The sequence below is a fragment of the Lithobates pipiens genome, unplaced genomic scaffold, assembly GCF_037356315.1.
Source record: "Lithobates pipiens isolate NorthernLeopardFrog02 unplaced genomic scaffold, aLitPip1_a1.2 Scaffold_16, whole genome shotgun sequence".
Lineage (NCBI taxonomy): Eukaryota > Metazoa > Chordata > Amphibia > Anura > Ranidae > Lithobates > Lithobates pipiens.
Window position 1 is genome coordinate 55,632,670 of NW_027507748.1, and position 23,404 is coordinate 55,656,073.

At 46.2% G+C, this 23,404-nt stretch overlaps 1 protein-coding gene across 1 annotated transcript in view; it reads right to left on the reverse strand.

The window, feature by feature from the left end:
- DOP1B (DOP1 leucine zipper like protein B) overlaps nucleotides 1-23,404 on the reverse strand; it is a 202,967-nt gene that overhangs the window by 106,272 nt on the left and 73,291 nt on the right. The window contains exons 3-4 of the mRNA XM_077479923.1: nucleotides 13,903-14,084; nucleotides 6,063-6,233 (exon numbers count right to left, since the gene is read on the reverse strand). Coding sequence (XP_077336049.1) covers nucleotides 6,063-6,233; nucleotides 13,903-14,084 — 353 coding nt within the window. The remainder of the gene's footprint in view (nucleotides 1-6,062; nucleotides 6,234-13,902; nucleotides 14,085-23,404) is intronic.

Here is a 23,404-nt window from a genome sequence, read left to right on the forward strand (position 1 = left end):
ACCCCAGAAGAAGAGGATCGGGACTGCTCTGTGTAACCTCATTACACAGAGCAGATAAGTATAATGTATTAATTAACCGCTTCAGCCTGGGAAGATTTTACCCCCTTCCTGACCAGAGCACTTTTTGCAATTTGGCACTGCGTTGCTTTAAAGGACAATTGCGCGGTTGTGCAACTTGGCATCCAAACAAAATTGACGTCACTTTTTTCCCCACAGAGCTTTCTTTTGTTGGTATTTGATCACCTCTGTGGTTTTTATTTTTTGTGCTATTAACAAAAAAAGAGCAACAATTTTGAACAAAAAACAATATTTTTTACTTTTTGTTATAATAAATATCCCCCAAAAATATATATATATATAAAAAAAAAAAATTTCCCTCAATTTAGGCCAATACATATTCTTCTACATATTTTTGGTAAAAAAATAAAAAAAATAGCAATAAGCGTATATAGATTGATTTGCGCAAAAGTTATAGTGTCTATAAAATAGGGGATAGTTTTATGGCATTTTTATTATTTTTTGTTTTTATTAGTAATGGCAGCGATCTGTGATTTTGATCGGGACTGCGACTTTATGGCAGACACATCGGACACTTTTGACACTACTTTGTCATTTATACAGCGATCAATGCTATAAAAATGCACTGATTACTGTGTAAATGACACTGGCATGGAGGGGTTAGACACTAGGGGGCGATCAAGGGGTTAAGTGTGTCCTAGGGAGTGATTCCAACTGTGGGGGGGATGGGCCACCTAGAACATGACAGCGATCAATGCTCCCGATCACAGGGAGCAGTGATCTCTGTCATGTCACTAGGCAGAACGAGGAATTGCCTTGTTTACATAGGCATCTTCCCTGTTCTGTGGCTCCGTGACACAATCGCGGGACACCAGCGGATATCGAGTCCACGGGACCCGTGGGCAGGGTCACACTGTACGCCATTGTGCCGATGTATATCGGCGTGCAGCGGTCGGCAAGTGGTTAAAAAAAGAAAAAGACAAGTTAGACAGAATAGGTGTTAAGAGGGGGGAGGAAGCATTTTTAACCACTGGAGATCCGCGCTATAGCCGAATGATGGCTACAGCGCGGACCTGCTTTGCCGGGACGACGTTTATTGACGTCGTCCCTTGCACGAGCGGCCTGCGCTATGAGTCTATGAGACTCGCCTGATCACGGATCTCAACCCCTTACCACGTGATCAGCTGTCAGCCAATGACAGCTGATCATGTGACACAACAGAGCCGTAATCGTCTATTTTTCCTCCTCACGCAGCGCGAGGAGAAAAAAAAAAGCCGATCACTGGCGGCCGTGAGAGTGACTTCAGTCCCGATCACGGCTAGCTCATCAGTGCCCACCTGCCCCCTGCCAGTGCCACCTAAATATTAAAAAAGTGCCACCCATCAGTGCCCACAGTGCCACCCATCAGTGCCCACAGTGCCACCTATCAGTGCCCACAATCTGCCTTAACAACAGTGCTGCACCTCAGTGCCACATATCCGTGCCCATCAGTTTCATCTACCAGTACCCATCAGTGCTGCCCATCAGTGCCCCGCAGTGCCACCTATCAGAGCCACCTATCAGTGCCCCCCATCAGTGCCCATCAGTCCCATCTATCAGTGGTACCCATCAGTGCCCCTTAGTGCCCCCCATCAGTGCCCATCAGTCCCATCTATCAGTGGTACCCATCAGTGCCCCTTAGTGCCACCCATCTGTGCCACCTATCAGTGACATCTTATCTGTGCCCATCTTTGCCCATCAGTGCCGCCTTATCTGTGCCTCATCAGCGCCCACCAGTGCCGCCTCATCTGCGCCCACCAGTGCCGCCTCATCAGCGCCCACCAGTGCCACCTCATCAGCGCCCACCAGTGCCGCCTCATCAGCGCCCACCAGTGCCGCCTCATCAGCGCATTTCAATGAAGGAGAAAAATTACCTGTTTGCAAAAGTTTATAACAAACTATTAAACATGATTTATTATTTTATTTTTTTTGCATCTTTTTTTGTTTGTTTAGCAAAAAATAAAACTCCCAGCTGTAATTAAATACCACCAAAAGAAAGCTCTATTTGTGGGAAAAAAATGATAAAAATTTCATTTGGGTACAGTGTTGTATGGCCGCGCAATTGTCATTCAAAGTGCATCAGCGCTGAAAGCTGAAAATTGGTCTGGGCAGGAGGGGGGTTTAAGTGCCCAGTAAGCAAGTGGTTAAAGTGGAGTTCCACCCAAAAGTGGAAGCTCCGCTTATCTGCCCCCCCCCCCCCCCACATTTGGCACCTTTTAGGGGGGAGGGGTGGGAGGGAAGGGGGTGACTGTTTTTGACAGGTACCCTTTCCCACTTCCGGGAGACTGCGCCATCCCTCGGAAGTTCGGCCCCTCCTCCATCCTCTGCAGCTGGCCCAGTAAAAAAGTGCAGTGCAGTAGAGAAATGCTTCACTGCCGGTTTCCTTAACCGTGAATGGCGGCGGCAGCACCCGACCGCCAATCCAAAAATGGCTGGGGAGCCAACATCGCGGGCTCCCAGGACAGGTAAGTGTCCTAATATTATAAGTCAGCAGCTACAGTATATGTATATGTATATATATATATATATATATATATATATATATATATATATATATTTTAAGGGTATTTAGGTTTTGCCACTAATCCTACTTTATATGAAACAATGCACACTATTGTAGACTTCCACTCCTATCCAAGACTTAAAGAACAGAATTCCGGGGGAGCTAGAATCATCAGCGCCTGATCTGATCTAAAGCCAGGGACTTCTAAAGCCAGGGACATTTAAAAACAAATTGGCAATGGCAGCTCTCAGATTATTTGGACAGGGTCCCTTGGAAAGCCTTTAGCAAGGTCTGAGAGACTACCAGGCTGACCTTTGCAAATGAGTACTAAATGCTTGCTAAAGCTTGTGAAAGCAGAAAAAAAACAATACTAGCAAGTAGGCTTTCATTGCAGAAGAGATTCTGTTTAATCTGCAATAGAAACTCTTCTGCCTGCAGCATTTTTTTCTGCTGCATGCACAGTCCAGTGTACAGTCTTGGTATGACAGGAGTGCTGGAACAAATAAAGAGCCCTAGGGGACCTCTGCTTGAAATGCCTCTTGAATGAGACATTTATTTATTTATTACAGGTACTTACAGTATACAGTGCTGCAAATTTACAAAGTGCTTTACCTATATATTGACCAACACATATCAGTCCCTGCCCTCGAAGAGCTTGCAATCTAAGGTTCCCAACTCACATTCATACATACACATACTAGGGAGGGGAGGGGAGGTTAGGAGGGGAGAGGAGGGGAGGGAAGGGGAGGGAAGGGGAGGAGAGGGGAGAGGAGAGGAGGAGAGGGGAGAAGGAGAGGGGAGAGGAGGGGGAGAGAAGGGGAGGAGAGGGGAGGGGAGAGGAGAGGAGAGGAGGGGAGAGGAGGGGAGAGGAGAGGAGGAGAGGGGGAGGGGAGAGGAGGGGAGGGAGAGCAGGGGAGGGAGAGGAGGAGAGGAGGGAGAGCAGGGGAGGGAGAGGAGGGGAGGGGAGGGAGAGGAGGGGAGGGGAGGGAGAGGAGGGGAGGGGAGGGGAGGGGAGGGGAGGGGAGGAAGGACAGATAGTGGGGCTTTTTTTTACCTTAATGCAGAGAATGCAAAAAAAAAAGTTTAGATTTTACTACCACTTTAAAGCCTTACCTTTGGTTTTGCACAGGCTCCCTCTCTCTACTGAAATAGCTTCCTCTGATTTTACAATTCTCAAGGTGAGCATTAGAGGCTGCAGAAAGTCATCTAGATCCCACCCCTTTTCCTGCTTCAAGACATCTAGCATCATCTAGCTTTCCTTTCCAGCTAAACTCTCCCTGACCCTTTTTCTTTTCATAGTAGTTCAAATCAAGGAGGCTCAGCATCACATTTGGGTGTCACCTATGGTGGTCTGCCCACCACTGTAGACTGCCTAGGAATGCCCAGTCCTTCAGACTGACATTCCCCGAAACAAGGTATTTTGATATTTCTCCACTACTTGCACCAGGGTTGAGGGCTCTTGAGAAGAGTTCTGAGGCTAGGGTGTCGTGACGATTTTAGAAACAACCTACTGACCCTCCCCACCAGCCATGATCGGTCTGCATTGCATAAATAAACACAGAGACCCAAATGATGACATCACAAAGTTTAAAAGTTGGTGTGTAATGAAAACAGAAAGGAGAAGAACCAGAAAATATAAGCAGATGCAATTTCAGCCTTTATAATGCAGTATGCACGTCGCCCTCAGCATCACACAGCCCTTGCTGACTCAGCACACCAACATGTGTATCTGTTTCAGCCTCCCGTCTATAACTATGTATCCCGAGTCAGGCATTGTGATACTTAAAAGAAACATTTAGGGTACTTTCACACTGGGACGGTGCCGGCATTAGAGGTAAAGCGCCAGTAGTTTTAGCAGTGCTTTTCGGGTGCTTTTAACCCCCCGCTAGCGGCCGAAGAAAGGGTTAAATGCATCCGTGTTGTGGCGCTGTCGAACCGCTTTGCAGGTGCTTCAGCAGTGCTGTCCATTCATTTCAATGGGGAAAGCGTTTTAGGAGCGGTATACACACCGCTCCCGCACCGCCACAAAGATACTGCTTGCCGTCCTGTCCTCCAAGTGCAAGCACTCAGGCTTTCACACTGGGCGTACATGGGAGGCACTTTTCAGGTGCTATTTTTAGCGCTAAAAAAACTGAAAAGCGCCCAAGTGTGAAAGGGCTCTTAAAGTGTAGCTCCACTTTACTTGAGAAATATTCCCCTCTGGGTGATCTGTTGTTATGCTGAAGAAATCCCTGTGTGTTTGTCTGTGTCCACCTGGAAAGTGAATCGAATGGAAGTGTTTCATTATTATCAATCAGCTGCTGCACCTGCAGGGCATTAATGAGGAAAGCTGCTGGGCCTGCATCCCTTTAGACGTGATTTACTATTGGGAGAATCTTACTAAAAATGACATTTTTGTTGCAGGGGATGCCTGAAATCTGACGTGTATCTTAGTGTAGACTTCTGGGGAAAGAAGTGAGCCAATCACACAAGCTGGAAATTATGTTTCTGGGGGGAGCCCTGTACACATACTGTGTGCAGAACACCTCCAGGTAGCCATATTGCTTTGCATTTTCAGAAAATTACATCGTCTGAAGATTGTTAAGGAAAGGTAATTTTTAATAACATTCAATTACAATGGCTCATGTCGCAATTGTATACACTATATTATTTTTTCTTTATTTGCTATTTTTTTTCCTCATGAAAGTGGAGTTACCCTTTACTGAGAAAATACAAAGACTGCCATGTCTGACCTCTCCCTTTTTGAAAATGCTGGTTGCTTGGCTGCCATACTGATCTAGTGGCAGTTGTAAAGGCAAAAAGTTTTTTTTATCTTAATACATTCTATGTATTAAGATAAAAAACCTTCTGTGTGTAGCAGCCCCCCCAACGCTTATCCTGAACCTCTTCTCTGTCCAGCGATGTCCATGATTTCCTATGCCGTCCGGGACTCTCCTCCTGACTGGCTGGGGCACAGCCGCGGCACAGATTGCTGTCAATCAAAGTCAGTTAGCCAATCAGGGAGAGAGGGGGCGGGGACGTAAAAGGCAGATGCGTGTCAGAATGGACACACAGGGCTGCAGCTCGGCTCAGGTGCCCCCATAGCAAGCTGCTGGTCTATGGGGGCACCAGTTAAGAGGGAGGGGCCAGGAGCAGGAAAGAGGGACAAGAGAAGAGGAGGATCCGGGCTGCTCTGTACTAACTGCACAGAGAAGGTAAGTATAACAGTTTTTTTGTTTTGTTTTGTTTTTAAGCAAAACTTTACAATCACTTTAAGACACCAAATGAAACATGCATGTAGATCTGGAGTGCTGGCTTCATTTTTTCTAATCTGCATGTTTGCTCAAGGTCAGTGCACAGAAAGCCAGAGACAGACAGGCAACTAGTATTTTATAAGATATCAGCAATGGCAGCCTCTGTAATTGAAACTTATGTGTACGGTTTAATGCTGCTTCTCCTTGCTTTCCTACTCCTAGTAAGTACATTAGAGAAGAACTTTATGAAACAGACATTCAGTTCCCACCTGTCATAAATTTCCGATCCTTCTTCTAGACCCGGGAGTAGTCCAGTGATGAACGCCTGGAGACTGGGCAGCAATGACCTCTGAAGAGGTAGGAAATAAGTCTCATACAGACCCAGAAGAATGGGCTTCACAGACATGGCTGCATGGAACAGCAGCGGAAAGAGGCCCGAACTGTAGAAAGAACATCAATTAAACAAGATTAAGAGCTGCAAATCCTAAAATGTATATTACAGTAAAATCTTGGTTTGAGAGTAACTTGGTTTGAGAGCATTTTGCAAGACAAGCTAAATTTTATAATAAATTTTGACTTGATATACAAGCAATGTCCTGATATACAAGTAGCATCATGTCTCAACTGAGTATAAAAGAGCAATATGGTTACATTTAATGAATGTACAACATTTTATCAACATATTGCTACACTTAGAGGCGCCTCTCTTCTCTTTTATACTCTGGACCTCCTGCTGGATTTTGCTTCTAATCCCCTTGTGGAGGCTTCCGTTTGTGGATGGACATTTTATGGTTACACAACCTGGTCACATTGCTATATTCTTTTTATATAGACTATAAACTGAAGGACCTATGAATAAATGGTTGTGGGACAAATCATCTGCGTTTCCATGATTTCTTATGGGGAAATTTGCTTTGATATACAAGTGCTTTGGATTACAAGCATGTTTCTGGAATGAATTATGCTCGCAATCCAATGTTTTACTGTAACAGGGTTGAGGTTAAAGTTCACCTAAAGTCAAAAAGGGAAAATTTGCAATGTTATATGGAACATCTAAATAGAAATGTTAATTGTGCCTAACCAGTACCCTGAAAAATCTACCTTTTGTTTTAAGTCGGCCATACATGGATTGAAATTTGGCTGGTTTAGCAGGGATCGGATGAATTTCAATCCATGTATGGGCATCTGTGGCTGAACAGATGTCAATCTTCTGTTCCACTTCTGTACAACCGCTCTGTCAGATTTTATCCGCTTGATCAGCCCTGCAATGCTGATCAATGTATTCCGACAGAGGGGAAATCCTGCTGTCAGAATACAATAACTCAACATTGAGGATTTCTTCATTCACATTGAGCGTGTGGATGTGGGAATCGAGACAAGTTTTTTTTTTTTCATTCAAAACTTTTTGGTTAAACAAAAACCACACTCCATATGGGCTGCCTTGAATTCCTAATCAAAGAATAGTAGTGCACTTTCTATGCCTCAGCACTACTGTGAATATAACCTCATAGCTATATATCTGCAGTGTGAGATCATCTAAGGCACTGCGATAAAAGGGCATCTACTGCTCGTTTTTTTATCAGCTTTAAGTCTAAAGCCTCGTACACAAGGTCAGATTGTTGGCCAACAAAGCATCAGACTTTTGTCTGAAGGGCGTGTGCCAGGAAGTTGTCTTGCATACAAACAGTACACAATTGTCGGCCAACAAACACGAATGTAGTGATGTACTACGTGGAATTTCAGCTCTTGAGCGCCACCCTTTGGGCACCTTCTGCTAATGTCGTGTTTGGTGAGCACCAATTTCAAGCATGTGTGTTTGTAGTTTGGACTTTTGTGTGACAGACTTGTGTACACACGATCGGAAAACCTGACAACAGACAGCTGTCTGATGAAAATTTACTAGCCTGCCATCCAACATTTGTTGGCGGAAAGCTGGACAACAATTGTCTGATGGAGCATACTAACGGTCCGATTTTAGACAGCCTGTCATCGCACAATTCCCTGCCGAAAACCTGATCGTGTGTACAAGGCTTAACACAGTGGTACTTCATTTTTGTCCCTGCACAGAAGTGTGGTGCATTGAGCTGATGTGCTTAGAAATATGGTGCCATCCAATGCAGTGGGAAAAAAAATGCAGACATACTTCATGTTTTGGCACTACTACGCACAGCATGTCCACGCAAGCATCGTGGTGTGAACAGGGCACATGGAGTACAATTGTTTTCTATATGCCTTAACAGTGACCCGCATTTATCTAGTATGGAAAAACACAGGCCAGTGCACATAGTGTGTATGAACCCTGAGTGCACTTCGAGGGCCAGCAAGGTAAAAAGCAGGGTTTTAGGGTCAGTGTGATGCCCAGCAGGAAAGGTGTGCATTTAAATACAGATCACTGTGTACTTTTTCCTTTTGTTTTCTTGTAACCATAGTGAAATGTCAAGATTACATTTCATTCATTTCTATGCACTTCACATCCTGACTATGCTTCTGCAGGATTCCTGCATTACATGCACTGCTTCCCCCGAGTCTGGGGGCGCTATGGATGTATTACAAGAATCCTATAGAAGAATGGTCAGAAGGAAGAGCGCTAAGCCCTGCACAGAACACTAAGCAGCTTAGGGGGCACCACTTAAAACTAGGGGGAGGCTGGCCCTACCATGGGTCCCAGTGGGTCCAGTGGACCCAAGCAGCACTTTGAGAGGGGCAGCAAACTGAACCATGGCTGCCTCTCCTTCTCTTCTATTTACCCAGCAAATTGACTACAAAGATATTTGACGCCAATTGCCCCCTGACCGTTCTGCCTGCCCCTATACTACCCTAGCCTGTCCCTGTACTAGCCTAGCCTGCCCCTATACTACCCTATACTGCCTTAGCTTGTCCATATACTACCCTAGTTTGTCTATATACTACCCTAGCCTGCCCCTATACTGCCCACATACTGCCCTAGCTTGTCCCTATACTACCCTAGCCTATACTGCCTTAGCTTGTCCATATACTACCCTAGTTTGTCTATATACTACCCTAGCCTGCCCCTATACTGCCCACATACTGCCCTAGCTTGCCCCTATAGTACCCTAGCCTGCCCCTATAGTACCCTAGTACGCCCCTTGGAACTGAACATAATGGTATGTCATATAATTATACATATAGACAAGGTAATGTTGCATGTAAATTTTACCTCCTGATAAATTTTATTTTATTTTTAATTATTGTGATATAAAATAATGAATGCGGGGGGCCTTTTGGTGGACGTGATTTTTTTTTTTTGGACCCAGGCAGCATAATGTCTTGGGCCAGCCCTAGGCGCAGACCGCCCCAGCACCCCCTAAATCCAGGATTGGCTAAAGGGCTCTTCTCAACAGATCCCTGGGGCATATCTGCACACACACGGAGTTCCATTGCGCAGACACACCAAGATCTGGTTTCTCCATACCTGCTCCATCTTCGCACATGTGCAGGATACCCCCGCATTTGTGTAGATGTGCTCAGAGCTCCGCCAGGACCATATGCCCTGCAGCACATCTGCGCAAAAGCATGCATAAGTCCAGGGATGTGTGACATGGACATCCCAGGAGGTGAACGTCATTCTTGCCAAGGCATAAAAAGGTTAGAAATCATAAAAATATATTTTATATAATTGTGGAAATCGACACACGGAGCTGTGACCTGGCTCGAGTGCCCCCATAGCAAGCTGCTGACTGTGGGGGAACTCTATAGGAGGGGCCAGGAGCAGCAAAGATGGACCCAAAAAGAGGAGGATCCGGGCTGCTCTGTGCAAAACCAACTGCACAGAGGAGGCAAGTGTAACATGTTTGTTATTTAATTTTATTTTTAAAGTGGTTGTAAACCCTTACAAACCATTTTGACCTACAGGTAAGCCTAGATTAAGGCTTACCTGTAGGTCCAAGAAACATCTCCAAAAACTACAAGATTTAGGAGATATTTACTAAAAGACAGTGAAAGCTGTCTACGGCGCATGTACCGTAGACAGCGGCACGCAGGCGCACTATCGCCATTAGCAGCATGCCGCTGCTAACGGCGATATGCCGTTAGTGGCGGGTCCCATACGCATGCGCGGGAGTGACGTCATCGCTGCTCCGGCGCTGTGGGTGGCCGGAACAGCGATACCTGGAAGAAGATGGATGCTCCAGACTACAGGGGGCAGCGGTGACATCGCTGGCTCCTGTGTCAGGTAAGTGACACATAATGGGCTACTATGCGATGCCCATTATGCTTTACATTTGCAGGGAGACAAAGAAGAAGTAAACCCATCAGGGTTTACTTCCTCTTTAAACAAGTCTTTACAATCACTTTTTAGATATATACATATCTAAAGAGGGCATTTCCCTAAATTTGGAGAGATTTCCCATCGCTCCATTGTGTGTCTACAGGACACAATATGAAAGGAAATCTCCTCAGTGGGACAGAGAAGAAAAAAAAACAAAAAAAAACAGGGGTTTAAACAATTCCTAACTCCCTTCAAATTGAATAAAAATGTATTTAAATATACAGTATTTTAAAGTGATATTAACCCCAAAAGCAAATATTTATTATATTGCAGCTCACCAATTCCTAGATGTGATGGTTGCATTCGTTTCCCCTTTTTTAGGCTTTCTTTCATCTATTTTTACCTGGTGATCCAGCCAGCAAAGCTGTTGCTTTATCACAGCACAAACTCTGCAACAGAATGTATCAGTTTACATTGCTGAGACACACCACATAACACTAGCAGGGTTGGTTAAAATGACCAGCTTTTATATATTTATTTAGAACCTTTATCACAAAGGAAAAAAAACTGATGTAACGGATTATAAAATCTGAGCTGGAAATTGGCTTCAGTTTGTTAGTGGCTCTACATCTATTAATACATTTAAAGGGGTTGTAAGGGTAAGTGTTTATTCACCTTAATGCATCCTATCAGTGACCGGCCTCCAGCCCTCCTGTTTTACTTACCTGAGCCCTCGAACTTGCCGTCTCTCTGCAAGGGAGTTCTTGGCTGTTGATTGGATAGATTGATAGCAGCGCAGCAATTGGCTCCCGCTGCTGTCAATCAAATCCAATGACATGCCCCTCCGAGTCCTGCATTCGGCATCTATGGACGCAAATGCTGCACGCCCGCAAGGTAACCCCCAGGAGAGCGCTTTTCCTAGGGTGTTATCTGATGTGGGGAGGAGCCAAGAGCCACCGAGGGACCCCAGAAGAGTAGGTTCAGGGCCACTCTGTGCAAAACGAGCTACACAGTGGGAGGTAAGTATGATATATATATACAGTGCCTTGCGAAAGTATTCGGCCCCCTTGAACTTTTCAACCTTTTGCCACATTTCAGGCTTCAAACATAAAGATAGAACATTTTTTAGGGGTGGGACACAATTGTGAAGTGGAACGAAATCTATTGGATTTTTGAAACTTTTTTAACTAATAAAAAAATGAAAAGTGGGGCGTGCAAAATTATTCGGCCCCCTTGCGTTAATACTTTGTAGAGCCACCTTTTGCTGCGATTACAGCTGCAAGTCGCTTTGGGGTATGTCTCTATCAGTTTTGCACATCGAGAGACTAACATCGAGAGACTAAAATTCTTGCCCATTCTTCCTTGCAAAACAGCTCGAGCTCAGTGAGGTTGGATGGAGAGTGTTTGTGAACAGCAGTTTTCAGCTCTTTCCACAGATTCTCGATTGGATTCAGGTCTGGACTTTGACTTGGCCATTCTAACACCTGGATACGTTTATTTGTGAACCATTCCTTTGTAGATTTTGCTGTATGTTTGGAATCATTGTCTTGTTGGAAGATAAATCTCCGTCCCAGTTTCAGGTCTTTTGCAGACTCCAACAGGTTTTCATCCAGAATGGTCCTGTATTTGGCTGCATCCATCTTCCCCTCAATTTTAACCATCTTCCCTGTCCCTGCTGAAGAAAAGCAGGCCCAAACCATGATGCTGCCACCACCATGTTTGACAGTGGGGATGGTGTGTTAAGGGTGATGAGCTGTGTTGCTTTTACGCCAAACATATCGTTTTGCATTGTGGGCAAAAAGTTCGATTTTGGTTTCATCTGACCAGAGCACCTTCTTCCACATGTTTGGTGTGTCTCCCAGGTGGCTTGTGGCAAACTTTAGACGAGACTTTTTATGGATATCTTTGAGAAATGGCTTTTTTCTTGCCACTCTTCCATAAAGGCCAGATTTGTGCAGTGTACGACTGATTGTTGTCCTATGGACAGACTCTCCCACCTCAGCTGTAGTTCTCTGCAGTTCATCCAGAGTGATCATTGGCCTCTTGGCTGCATCTCTGATCAGTCTTCTCCTTGTCTGAGCTGAAAGTTTGGAGGGACAGCCAGGTCTTGGTAGATTTGCAGTGGTCTGATACTCCTTCCATATCAAAATGATCGCTTGTACAGTGCTCCTTGGGATGTTTAAAGCTTGGGAAATCTTTTTGTATCCAAATCCAGCTTTAAACTTCTCCACAACAGTATTATGGACCTGCCTGGTGTGTTCCTTGGTCTTCATGATGCTCTCTGCGCTTTCAACAGAACCCTGAGACTATCACAGAGCAGGTGCATTTATACAGAGACTTGATTACACACAGGTGGATTCTATTTATCACCATCAGTCATTTAGGACAACATTGGATCATTCAGAGATACTCGCTGAACTTCTGGAGTGAGTTTGCTGCACTGAAAGTAAAGGGGACGAATAAATTTTCACGCACCACTTTTCAGTTTTTTATTTGCTAAAAAAGTTTCAATTATCCAATAGATTTCATTCCACTTCACAATTGTGTCCCACTTGTTGGTGATTCTTCACAAAAAATTTAAATTTTATATCTTTATGTTTGAAGCCTGAAATGTGGCAAAAGGTTGAAAAGTTCAAGGGGGGCGAATACTTTCGCAAAGCACTGTGTATATATATATATATATATATATATATATATACCGTATATACTCGAGTATAGGCCGACCCGAATATAAGCCGAGGCCCCCAATTTACCCCCAAAAAAACTGGCAAACTTATTGACTCGTGTATAAGCCGAGGGTGAGACATGCCTGTCCATCCCTGTGTGTGTGTCCGTCCATCCTTGTGTGTCCGTCCATCCCTGTGTGTCCGTCCATCCATCCCTGTGTGTGTGTGTGTGTCCATCCATCCATCCATCCCTGTGTGTGTGTGTGTGTGTCCATCCATCCATCCATCCCTGTGTGTGTGTCTCCATCCATCCATCCATCCCTGTGTGTGTGTGTCTCCATCCATCCATCCATCCCTGTGTGTGTGTGTCTCCATCCATCCATCCCTGTGTGTGTGTGTCTCCATCCATCCATCCATCCCTGTGTGTGTGTGTGTGTGTGTGTGTGTGTGTGTGTGTGTGTGTGTGTGTGTGTGTGTGTGTGTGTGTGTGTGTCCAGCCTACCTGTGTCCCGAGCCTCCGTCCCGTGCCTTGCCTCCTTGCCTCCGTCCCGTGCCGTGCCTTGCCTCCGTCCCGTGTCGTGCCTTGCCTCCGTCCCGTCCCGTGCCTTGCCTCCGTCCCGTCCCGTGCCTTGCCAGGATCGCCGCTCTTCGTCGGCGCCTCGGCGGCCATTCTAAAATTCAAAAGCCGCGCCTCCGCCTTCGCCTGTGATTGCTGGGAAATTCAGTGTTCCGCCTATCACAGGCGAAGGCGGAGGCGGAGGCGTGGCGTTTGAAGGGTAGAATGTCCGCTGTCTGTCTGCTCGACACGCTGATCGAGCAGGCAGACAGCGATGACTCGAGTATAAGCCGAGGGGGGCACTTTCAGCCTCAAAAAAGAGGCTGAAAATCTCGGCTTATACTCGAGTATATACGGTATATTTTTTTTTTTAAACAACAAAGAACCTTTGGTGACATTTTAACGCTAAGCCCCCCCCCCCCGAACTTACATTGCTGCTGCCTGGTGGGCCTCTTCAGATCATTCCTCCAGAGTTGTGTTGCAATAATAAAGGAGCAGTGTTACTAGCCAGATCACCAGGTAAAAAAAGCCAAAGAAAAGAAAACTGATGCTGCCACCACATCTAATGATTGGTAAGCTGCAATATAATACATTTTGGGTTTTGGGTTCAATACTACTGTGAGAACATGCCCTGCTTTGCAAATCCTTACACATTTTACCTGTACAGGAAAAGGTCCCTGGACAGCCATTTTGTTCCGATGATTTTGAAGATAATCTCGTAGGTCTCCAGGGCTTTCAAGTGGACTCCACTGGGCAGAGCTGGGTGCAAGCATTGTGCCAGCCTCTTGCTAATTATCAGACGCCTTGGCAGTAAGCAGTACTTCAAGTTACTCTGCAGGGCCTGTGGAAAAAATAAAAGGTTGAAGGTGTGAAACTTTATTTCTTGTCAGTGAAAAGCTGTCAATTTCTTGTCACACAGTGAGAGTAAATGACAAGAATGCTAAACCAGGGCCAATTCATGTGATTACAAAGGATTACTGGGGCTGGTAAATGGAACGTTATCTACCTGCAGCGTAGTTATGTCCCCGCACAGCCCCAGCTCCTCACTTCACAAATCTTAAAGTGGAACTTCAATAATTTTTTCATCTTTTGATCTATTAAATCTTCTGTCCTTGTTGTTTTAACTTTGGATAGTAAAACATTTTTTTCTGCCAGTAAATCCCTTATACAGCCCACTTCCTGTTTCCTGTCTGGTAAAAAGCCTAGGCTTATGACATCATCCACAGCTCTCTCTCTCTCACTCAGAGTTTGCCAGGAAGAGAGGTGGGATAAGTAATAAGAGGGCCAATAAGAGCTGCAGATGTGCCTCTGTTTAAATCCAGGAAGTGAAAAGGCAGCAGTTTCAGCTGCCCACAGTTAAAATGGCTGCAGCCAGACTCAGTGGAGGGAGATTTCTGCAGCATATTTAGCAGGTACAGAATCACAGTATATATAAAATAATATGCAAAGTGGTTGGAGGGAAGCTTCAGAATGGCAAAGATGTTTTTATTACAAATTATGTGAGAAGACTGCAGTTCCAAGTGAAAAACTGCTAAATACCTTTTCTCATCAGCAGTATACACCGTAGCAGACTAGTGACTTCTATCAGTGTCTGGTTAAAGCTTTTAGGAGATGATTGATCCTGTGCTGATCACATGCACCCTCCCAAGAAAAAAAAAAAAACTAGCAATACACACCAAAACTGAGCATGTGCAGAGTGCCCCAAAGGCTCTGTTCTATCAGGAGATGGATTGGGCACAGTGGAAGTAGGGGAGGATCATAGAAGACAGGATTAGCCTTTTTACACAATTTGGTGGATTACCCCCTTAGGTTCCACAGGGAGTATAACAAGCATGCTTTACTGCATATACAGACTGATTTTACTGTTGTCAGTTATTATTATTATTATACAGGATTTATATAGCGCCAATAGTTTACGCAGCGCTTTACAATATAATAGGGAGACAATACAGTTATAATACAAGTTTAGTAGCACTTTAACCACTTACCCACTGGGCACTTAAACCCCCTTCCTAACCAGACCAATTTTCAGCTTTTCGGTGCTCTCACACTTTGAATAACAATTACTCAGTCATGCAACACTGTACCCATATGAAATGTTTGTCCTTTTTTCCACACAAATAGAGCTTTATTTTAGTGGAATTTAATCACCGCTAGGTTTTTTATTTTTTGCGCTATAAATGAAAAAAGAAGGAAAATTCGGTAAAAAAAAATAAATAAAAATGATTTGTTTGTTAAAATGTATTGCATAGTATTGCTGCAGAGTATGGCAGTACTGGCAGTGGCAGAATATGGGCACTGAGCAGTGCTGTGGGCTGGATCCATAGTGCCCACAGCGCTGCAAACGATCTCTCCCTCTCTCACTGTACCGATCAGTACAGAGAGGATAGGAACCAGCGTAATGATATGAAATCAAATGACGAAGCGATCACGTGGTAAATGGCCAATATCAGCGGGTGTTTACCACGATCCGTGATGTGCCGTGTCCCCCGCACCAGGCGGTCAAGGCTGTTCCTGGGTGCGCGCCCTAGGGAATGCGCAGGAGCAAGAGGCTGTGCTATTTGAAAAGGAGTTAAATCCGCCCTCAAAACGCCACTGCAGCAGAGCTTTGCTGGCAGTATAGCAGTGCTGCCCCATTGTTTTTAATGAGCAGGGGCACTTTAGGAGCAATGAGTTCACTGCTCCTAATGCACTCCAAAGAAGCTGTTTGATTTAAAGCCCAATAAAAGGATGCAACCCACATTTTTCCACATTCATGTCTGGTGTTCTATTATTTGTATTTGCTATTTACCGTATATACTCGAGTATAAGCCGAGATTTTCAGCCTCTTTTTTGAGGCTGAAAGTGCCCCCCTCGGCTTATACTCGAGTCATCGCTGTCTGCCCGCTCGATCAGCGTGTCGAGCAGACAGACAGCGGCCATTCTATTCAAAAGCCGCGCCTCCGGCTCCGCCTTCGCCTGTGATAGGCGGAACACTGAATTTCCCAGCAGCCTGTGTTCCGCCTATCACGGACATCGTATCATCCTCGTACTACGGACGAGGATGATACGACGTCTGTGATAGGCGGAACACAGGCTGCTGGGAAATTCAGTGTTCCGCCTATCACAGGCGAAGGCGGCGGCGCAGCTTTTGAACTTTACAATGGCCGCCGACGAAGAGGGCACGGGACGGAGGCAAGGGAAGGCACGGCACGGGACGGGACGGCGGCGGCAAGGCAAGGCAAGGCACGACACGGGACGGATGCAAGGAGGCAAGTCACGGCACGGGACGGAGGCAAGGAGGCAAGGCACGGGACGGAGGCTCGGGACAAAGGTAGGCTGGACACACACACACACACACACACACACACACACACACACACACACACACACGGATGGAGACACACACAGGGATGGATGGATGGATGGAGACACACACACAGGGATGGATGGATGGAGACACACACACACACAGGGATGGATGGATGGATGGATGGAGACACACACACACAGGGATGGATGGATGGATGGACACACACACACACAGGGATGGATGGACGGACACACAGGGATGGACGGACACACAGGGATGGACGGACACACAGGGATGGACGGACACACAGGGATGGACGGACACACACACAGGGATGGACAGGCATGTCTCACCCTCGGCTTATACACGAGTCAATAAGTTTGCCAGTTTTTTTGGGGGTAAATTGGGGGCCTCGGCTTATATTCGGGTCGGCCTATACTCGAGTATATACGGTAGACTTTATTAGGTATACCTGTTCAATTGCTTAGTAACACAAATTGCTAATCAGGCAATCACATGGCAGCAACTCAATGCATTTAGGCAATTATACGTGGTGAAGACGACTTGCTGAAGTTCAAACAGAGCATCAGAATGGGGAAGAAAGGGGATTTAAGTGACTTTGAACATAGCATGGATGTTGGTGCCAGACAGGCTGGTCTGAGTATTTTAAAAAACGTCTGATCTACTGGGATTTTCACTCACAACCATCTGTCGGGTTTACAGAGAATGGTCCCAAAAAGAGAAAATATCCAGTGAGAGGCAGTGTGGGACGGAAATGCCTTGTTGATGTCAGAGGTCAGAGGAGAATAGGCAGACTGGAGATGATAGAAAGGAAACAATGACTCAAGTAACCACTCGTTACATCCAAGGTATGCAGAATACCATCTCTGAACAGACAACACTTCGAACCTTGAAGGCCACACTGGGTGCCACACCTGTCAGCTAAGAACAGGAAACTGAGGCTACAACTGACACAGGATCACCAAAATCGGACAATAGAAGATTGGAAAAACGTGCCTGGTCTGATGAGTCTTGATTTCAGCTGCTACATTCAGATGGTCGGGTCAGAATTTGGCGTACATAACATGAAATCATGGACCCATCCTGCCTTGTATCACCCGTTCAGGCTGCTGGTGGTGTAATGGTGTGAGGGATATTTTCTTGGCACATTTTGGGCCCCCTTAGTACCAATTGAGCATCGTTTAAACACCACGGCCTATCTGAGTATTGTTGCTGACCATGTCCATCCCTTTATGACTACAGTGTCCCCATCTTCTGATGGCTCCTTCCAGCAGGATAACGCACCATGTCACAAAGCTCCAATCATCTCCGCACTGGTTTCTTGAACATGACAATGAGGTGACTGTACTAAAATGGTCTCCACAGTCACCAGATCTCATCCAATAGAGCACCTTTGGGATATGGTGAAACACCTTGTTGAATCCATGCCATGTAGAACGAAGGCAATTCTGAAGGGAGAAGGGGGTCCAACCTGGTACTAGCAAGGTGTACCTAATAAAGTGTCCAGGGAGTGTATATTGTGGGCATTTAGGATGGGGTGATAATGTAATATCCTATGGAGGATACTCAAGATCCCTTGAGGAATGGAATGGCGGGGGGGGGGGGGGGCAGCATGTGGAAGGTATCACTGGGGGAGGATCGAGCAAGAGAACCTGTCATTTTGCCTTGAGCTGGTAAATTTTGATTTTGACACCTTGCCACCCAGGCCAATTCTGACATTTCTCGCCTACATGTAAAAATCATAATGTTTTTGCTAGAAAATTACACAGAACCCCCAAACATTAAATATTTTTTTTAGCAGACACCCTAGAGAATAAGATGGCAGTCGCACTGTATTTGCGCAGTATTTTTTCAAACGTTTTTTTTTTCGGAAAAGAAAAGTTTAATGCATTAAAGAAAAAAAGAAAAAAAAACAGTAAAGTTAGCCCAATATTTTTGTTTAATGTGAAAGATGAAGTTACGCTGAGTAAATAGATACCGTATATACTCGAGTATAGGCCGACCCGAATATAAGCCGAGGCCCCCAATTTACCCCCAAAAAAACTGGCAAACTTATTGACTCGTGTATAAGCCGAGGGTGAGACATGCCTGTCCATCCCTGTGTGTGTGTCCGTCCATCCCTGTGTGTCCGTCCATCCCTGTGTGTCCGTCCATCCCTGTGTGTCCGTCCATCCCTGTGTGTCCGTCCATCCATCCCTGTGTGTGTGTGTGTCCATCCATCCATCCATCCCTGTGTGTGTGTGTCTCCATCCATCCATCCATCCATCCCTGTGTGTGTGTGTGTCTCCATCCATCCATCCATCCATCCCTGTGTGTGTGTCTCCATCCATCCATCCATCCCTGTGTGTGTCTCCATCCGTGTGTGTGTGTGTGTGTGTGTGTGTGTGTGTGTGTGTGTGTGTGTGTGTGTGTGTGTGTGTGTGTGTGTGTGTGTCCAGCCTACCTTTGTCCCGAGCCTCCGTCCCGTGCCTTGCCTCCTTGCCTCCGTCCCGTGCCGTGACTTGCCTCCTTGCATCCGTCCCGTGTCGTGCCTTGCCTTGCCGCCGCCGTCCCGTCCCGTGCCGTGCCTTCCCTTGCCTCCGTCCCGTGCCCTCTTCGTCGGCGGCCATTGTAAAGTTCAAAAGCTGCGCCGCCGCCTTCGCCTGTGATAGGCGGAACACTGAATTTCCCAGCAGCCTGTGTTCCGCCTATCACAGACGTCGTATCATCCTCGTCCGTAGTACGAGGATGATACGATGTCCGTGATAGGCGGAACACAGGCTGCTGGGAAATTCAGTGTTCCGCCTATCACAGGCGAAGGCGGAGCCGGAGGCGCGGCTTTTGAATAGAATGGCCGCTGTCTGTCTGCTCGACACGCTGATCGAGCGGGCAGACAGCGATGACTCGAGTATAAGCCGAGGGGGGCACTTTCAGCCTCAAAAAAGAGGCTGAAAATCTCGGCTTATACTCGAGTATATACGGTACCTAATATGTCACGTTTCAAAATTGCACACACCCATGGAATGGCTCCAAACTTCAGTACTTAAAAATCTCCATAGGCGACGCTTAAATTTTTTTTACCGGTTTTACAGTTACAGAGGAGGTCTGGTGCTAGAATTATTCCTCTCCCTCTAACGTTTGCTGCGATACCTCAAATGTGGGGTTTGAACGGCGTTTACATGTGAGCGCGACTTATGTATGCGTTTACGTCTACGAGCGAGCATGCAGGGACAGTGGCGCTTTAAATTTTTATTTTTTGTTAACTTTACTTTTATTTTTCTATTTTGACACTTTCTTTTTCCATCTTTTCTTTTTTGATCACTTTTATTCCTATTATAAGGAATGTAAATATTCCTTGTAATAGGAATAGTGCGTGACAGGTCCACTTTCCAGTGAGATCTGGGATCAATAAGTCCCCACATCTCGCCTCTAGGCTGAGATGCCCGACACAAAAAATCAGCTTAACAGCCGAAGCAACAGCATTTTCTCTTAACATCGCGCCCGGCCTCTGAACGATCATAGAGACTCCGGGGACCATCTGACCCGCTGAAAATCTGTATGGTCAGCATCCAGGGCTGGTCGGTTCCTTCTCTGGTTTGCCGATGGCAGGGGCAAACCGTAATGCCGCGTACACACGGGCGGATTGTATGGCCTACTTAGTCCGCCGAAACACATTTCAGCGGACAGTCCGCTCGTGTGTGGGCTTCAGCGGACTTTTTCAGCGTGCAGTCTGGCGTACTAAGTATTTCGGAATTTCCGTAATACTGTCCGTCATACTTTGGTTTCAGCTGACAATCCGCTCGTGAGTAGGCTAGTTCGACGGACTAAGAATGGCGCATGCTCAGAAAGGATTTACACGGCGGAAGGTTGCATTGCTGTGTATTGGACTTCCTATTTCTAGTCCCGTCGTACGTGCTGTACACGTCATCGCGCAAGCTTTCAACGGACTGTTTGTGCATCCGTGTGTGGTCAAGTCCGTTCATTCGAAAGTAGGATGGACTGTCCGTCGGATTGTATGACGGACTAAGTAGGCCATACAATCCGCCCGTGTGTACGCGGCTTAAGAAGCACTGGAGGGCGGCGGGAGGGGGGGGGGGATGTCCCCTCTCGCCGCCTATAAGAACAATCAAGTGGCTGGACAGCTGCTATGAACTTTATTATGGTGAAGGGAATCGCCGGCTCTAAAAGACAATATCTGAATGATGCCTATAGCTGCAGGTTTTTCATCAGATTAGGGATTTGGTGACCCGTCAGTAGGGATGAGCTTCGTGTTCGAGTCGAACGTACGTTCGACTCGAACATTGGCTGTTCGTGCGTTCGGCGTATTCCGAACGTTTTGGCCGTTCGCGTCAAAATTCGAGTGACGCGCGCGCGGACCATAATGCACTGCGTTGGCGCAGTGCATTGCTGCCCGATGATTGGCCAAGCATGCACTGTGACCCCGCATGCTTGGCCAATCGCAGTGCCGGCAGCGAGGAGAGCCATGATTGGCCACAGGCATCCTGCCTGTGGCCAATCATAGCTCAGGCTGTGTAGTGCATGCCCCACACTATATAAGGCCGCCTTTGAGGCGGCCTCGTGTAGTGTGTTACTTAGCATCTGAAGCAGTGGGTGTTCTGTGTACCTTCAACACAGTACACACCAATCGTTTTTGGCTGATTTCCTATCTTGCTGCTGTGTAGTGGTTGTTGTCTGTGCCCTGACTGCAGTATACACCACTATATTCACCTCACCTATATAGCTAGTGATCTAGCTTTAACCACTTAACAACTGCCCATTGCCGATTAACGGCTTCAGGGGGGTTGTTTAACTCTGAGAGGCCGTTAATTAACGGCCTCCCAGAATTCTGCTCTCGCGTGCCCCGAGGTGTGCGCACTCGAGAGCATCCGTGACCGCCGGGTCGCATCACGGATCACGGTAAACGGACGCTCATAGCGGCCGTTTACCACGTGATTGCTCCGTCAAATGACGGAGTGATCACTTGGAAACAAACCGGCGTTCCTCCCTCCCCTCTCTGTACCGATCGGTACAGCGGAGGGGAAAGAGATCGGTGTCAGCAGCGATGTGGGCTGCATCTGCAGTGCCCACATCGCTGCTCACCGAATTTAACCCCTCAATTCCCTGCCAATACTCTGCAATACCAGTGCATACTCTGCAGTACCCTGCCATTACTCTGCAGTACCCCCCATTACTCTGCAGTACCCCCCAATACTCTGCAGTACCCTGCCATTACTCTGCAGTACCCTGCCATTACTCTGCAGTACCCTGCCATTACTCTGCAGTACCCTGCCATTACTCTGCAGTACCCTGCCATTACTCTGCAGTACCCCCCAATACTCTGCAGTACCCCCCAATACTCTGCAGTACCCTGCCATTACTCTGTAGTACCCCCCAATACTCTGCAGTACCCTGCTATTACTCTGTAGTACCCCGCCAATACCCCGCCAATACTCTGTAATACCCTGCCATAAATTGCCATACCCAGCCATACTCAGAGATACCCAGCCATACTCGGTGATACCCTGAAATACCCAGCCATAGACGCCCCCCACCCCTCACCGCCCTCCGGTGCTTCTACCAACTCGCCAGTACGATCAAAGCCAGAATCTTTTTTTTATTTTTTATTTCAGGCTTCCCAGCCTAGAGGTGAGATGTGGGGTCATATTGACCCCCCAGATTTCACTGTAAAGAGGACCTGTCACCCCATATTCCTATTACAAGGGATGTTTACATTTCTTGTAATAGGAATAAAAGTGATCAAAAATATATTTTTGGGGGAAAAAATGTCAAACTAAAATAAATAAAGTAAAATGAACAATAAAAAAATAAAATAAAAATTAAAGCGCCCATGTCCCCATGTGCTCGCATGTGCCACACATGTGAGGTATCGCCGAGCATGTTAGAGCGAGAGCAATAATTCTAGTCCTAGACCTCCTCTGCAACTCAAAACATGTAACCAGTAAAAAAAAAATTAAAGTGTCGCCTATGGGGATTTTTTAAGTAGCGACGATTGGCGCCATTCCACGGGCATGTGCAATTTTGAAGAGTGACATGTTTGATATCTATTTACTCAGCATAACTTCATCTTTCACTTTATGCAAACATTGGGCTAACAAGTGGTTAATAATAGAGCTTGCAGTCAGTAGTGTTAGGAGATAGTGCGTGCTGTCTGCGTGCTCTGTACCCAGTACATACCGCTATAATATAGGGCAGGCCCCTACTTTCAAACATCCAACTTACAAACATCTCCTACTTGCAAACGCAAGGAGACAGCAGCAAGTGAGATGAAAAAAGATGGACGACAAAACAAATTATACAGGGGTGATAACCCTTCCCTATGTTTTCCAAAAAGCTTAAAGATAGTTTTTTTGACTGGAGCTACACTTTAAAAATGTACCGTTGAAAATGACAAACAGATTCAACTTAACACAACAAACCTACACAGTCCCTGTCTTGTTTCCACCGCCTGTATACTGCTGTTCTGAGTATATAGGGCCTGGGGGCCACACGCATTTCCTTTTTTTAATATGGGTACGGGGTCCCCCTTAATATGCGTACAAGACCCAAATAGGCTGGTAATGGGCAGGGAGGGCTACCCATGCCATGTTTCTCAATGATTTTCAACCATATTGCAGGAACCAGATATTACATTAAAACCGCAAGCAGTTTTAAATGGTGTTATTTCCGTTTAATGTCATTTTGTGCAGGGACTGTTCTAAACACGGGAAACATGTGGCACTTCACAGGCATACTACAGACACCCCCCAGGCACCATATTTAAAGGAATATTTCACTTTTTTTTTTTCACTTTAATCGTCATTAAAATCAGTGCTCCCGCCAAAACGGCCGTTTTTAAAACTTTTTTTTGC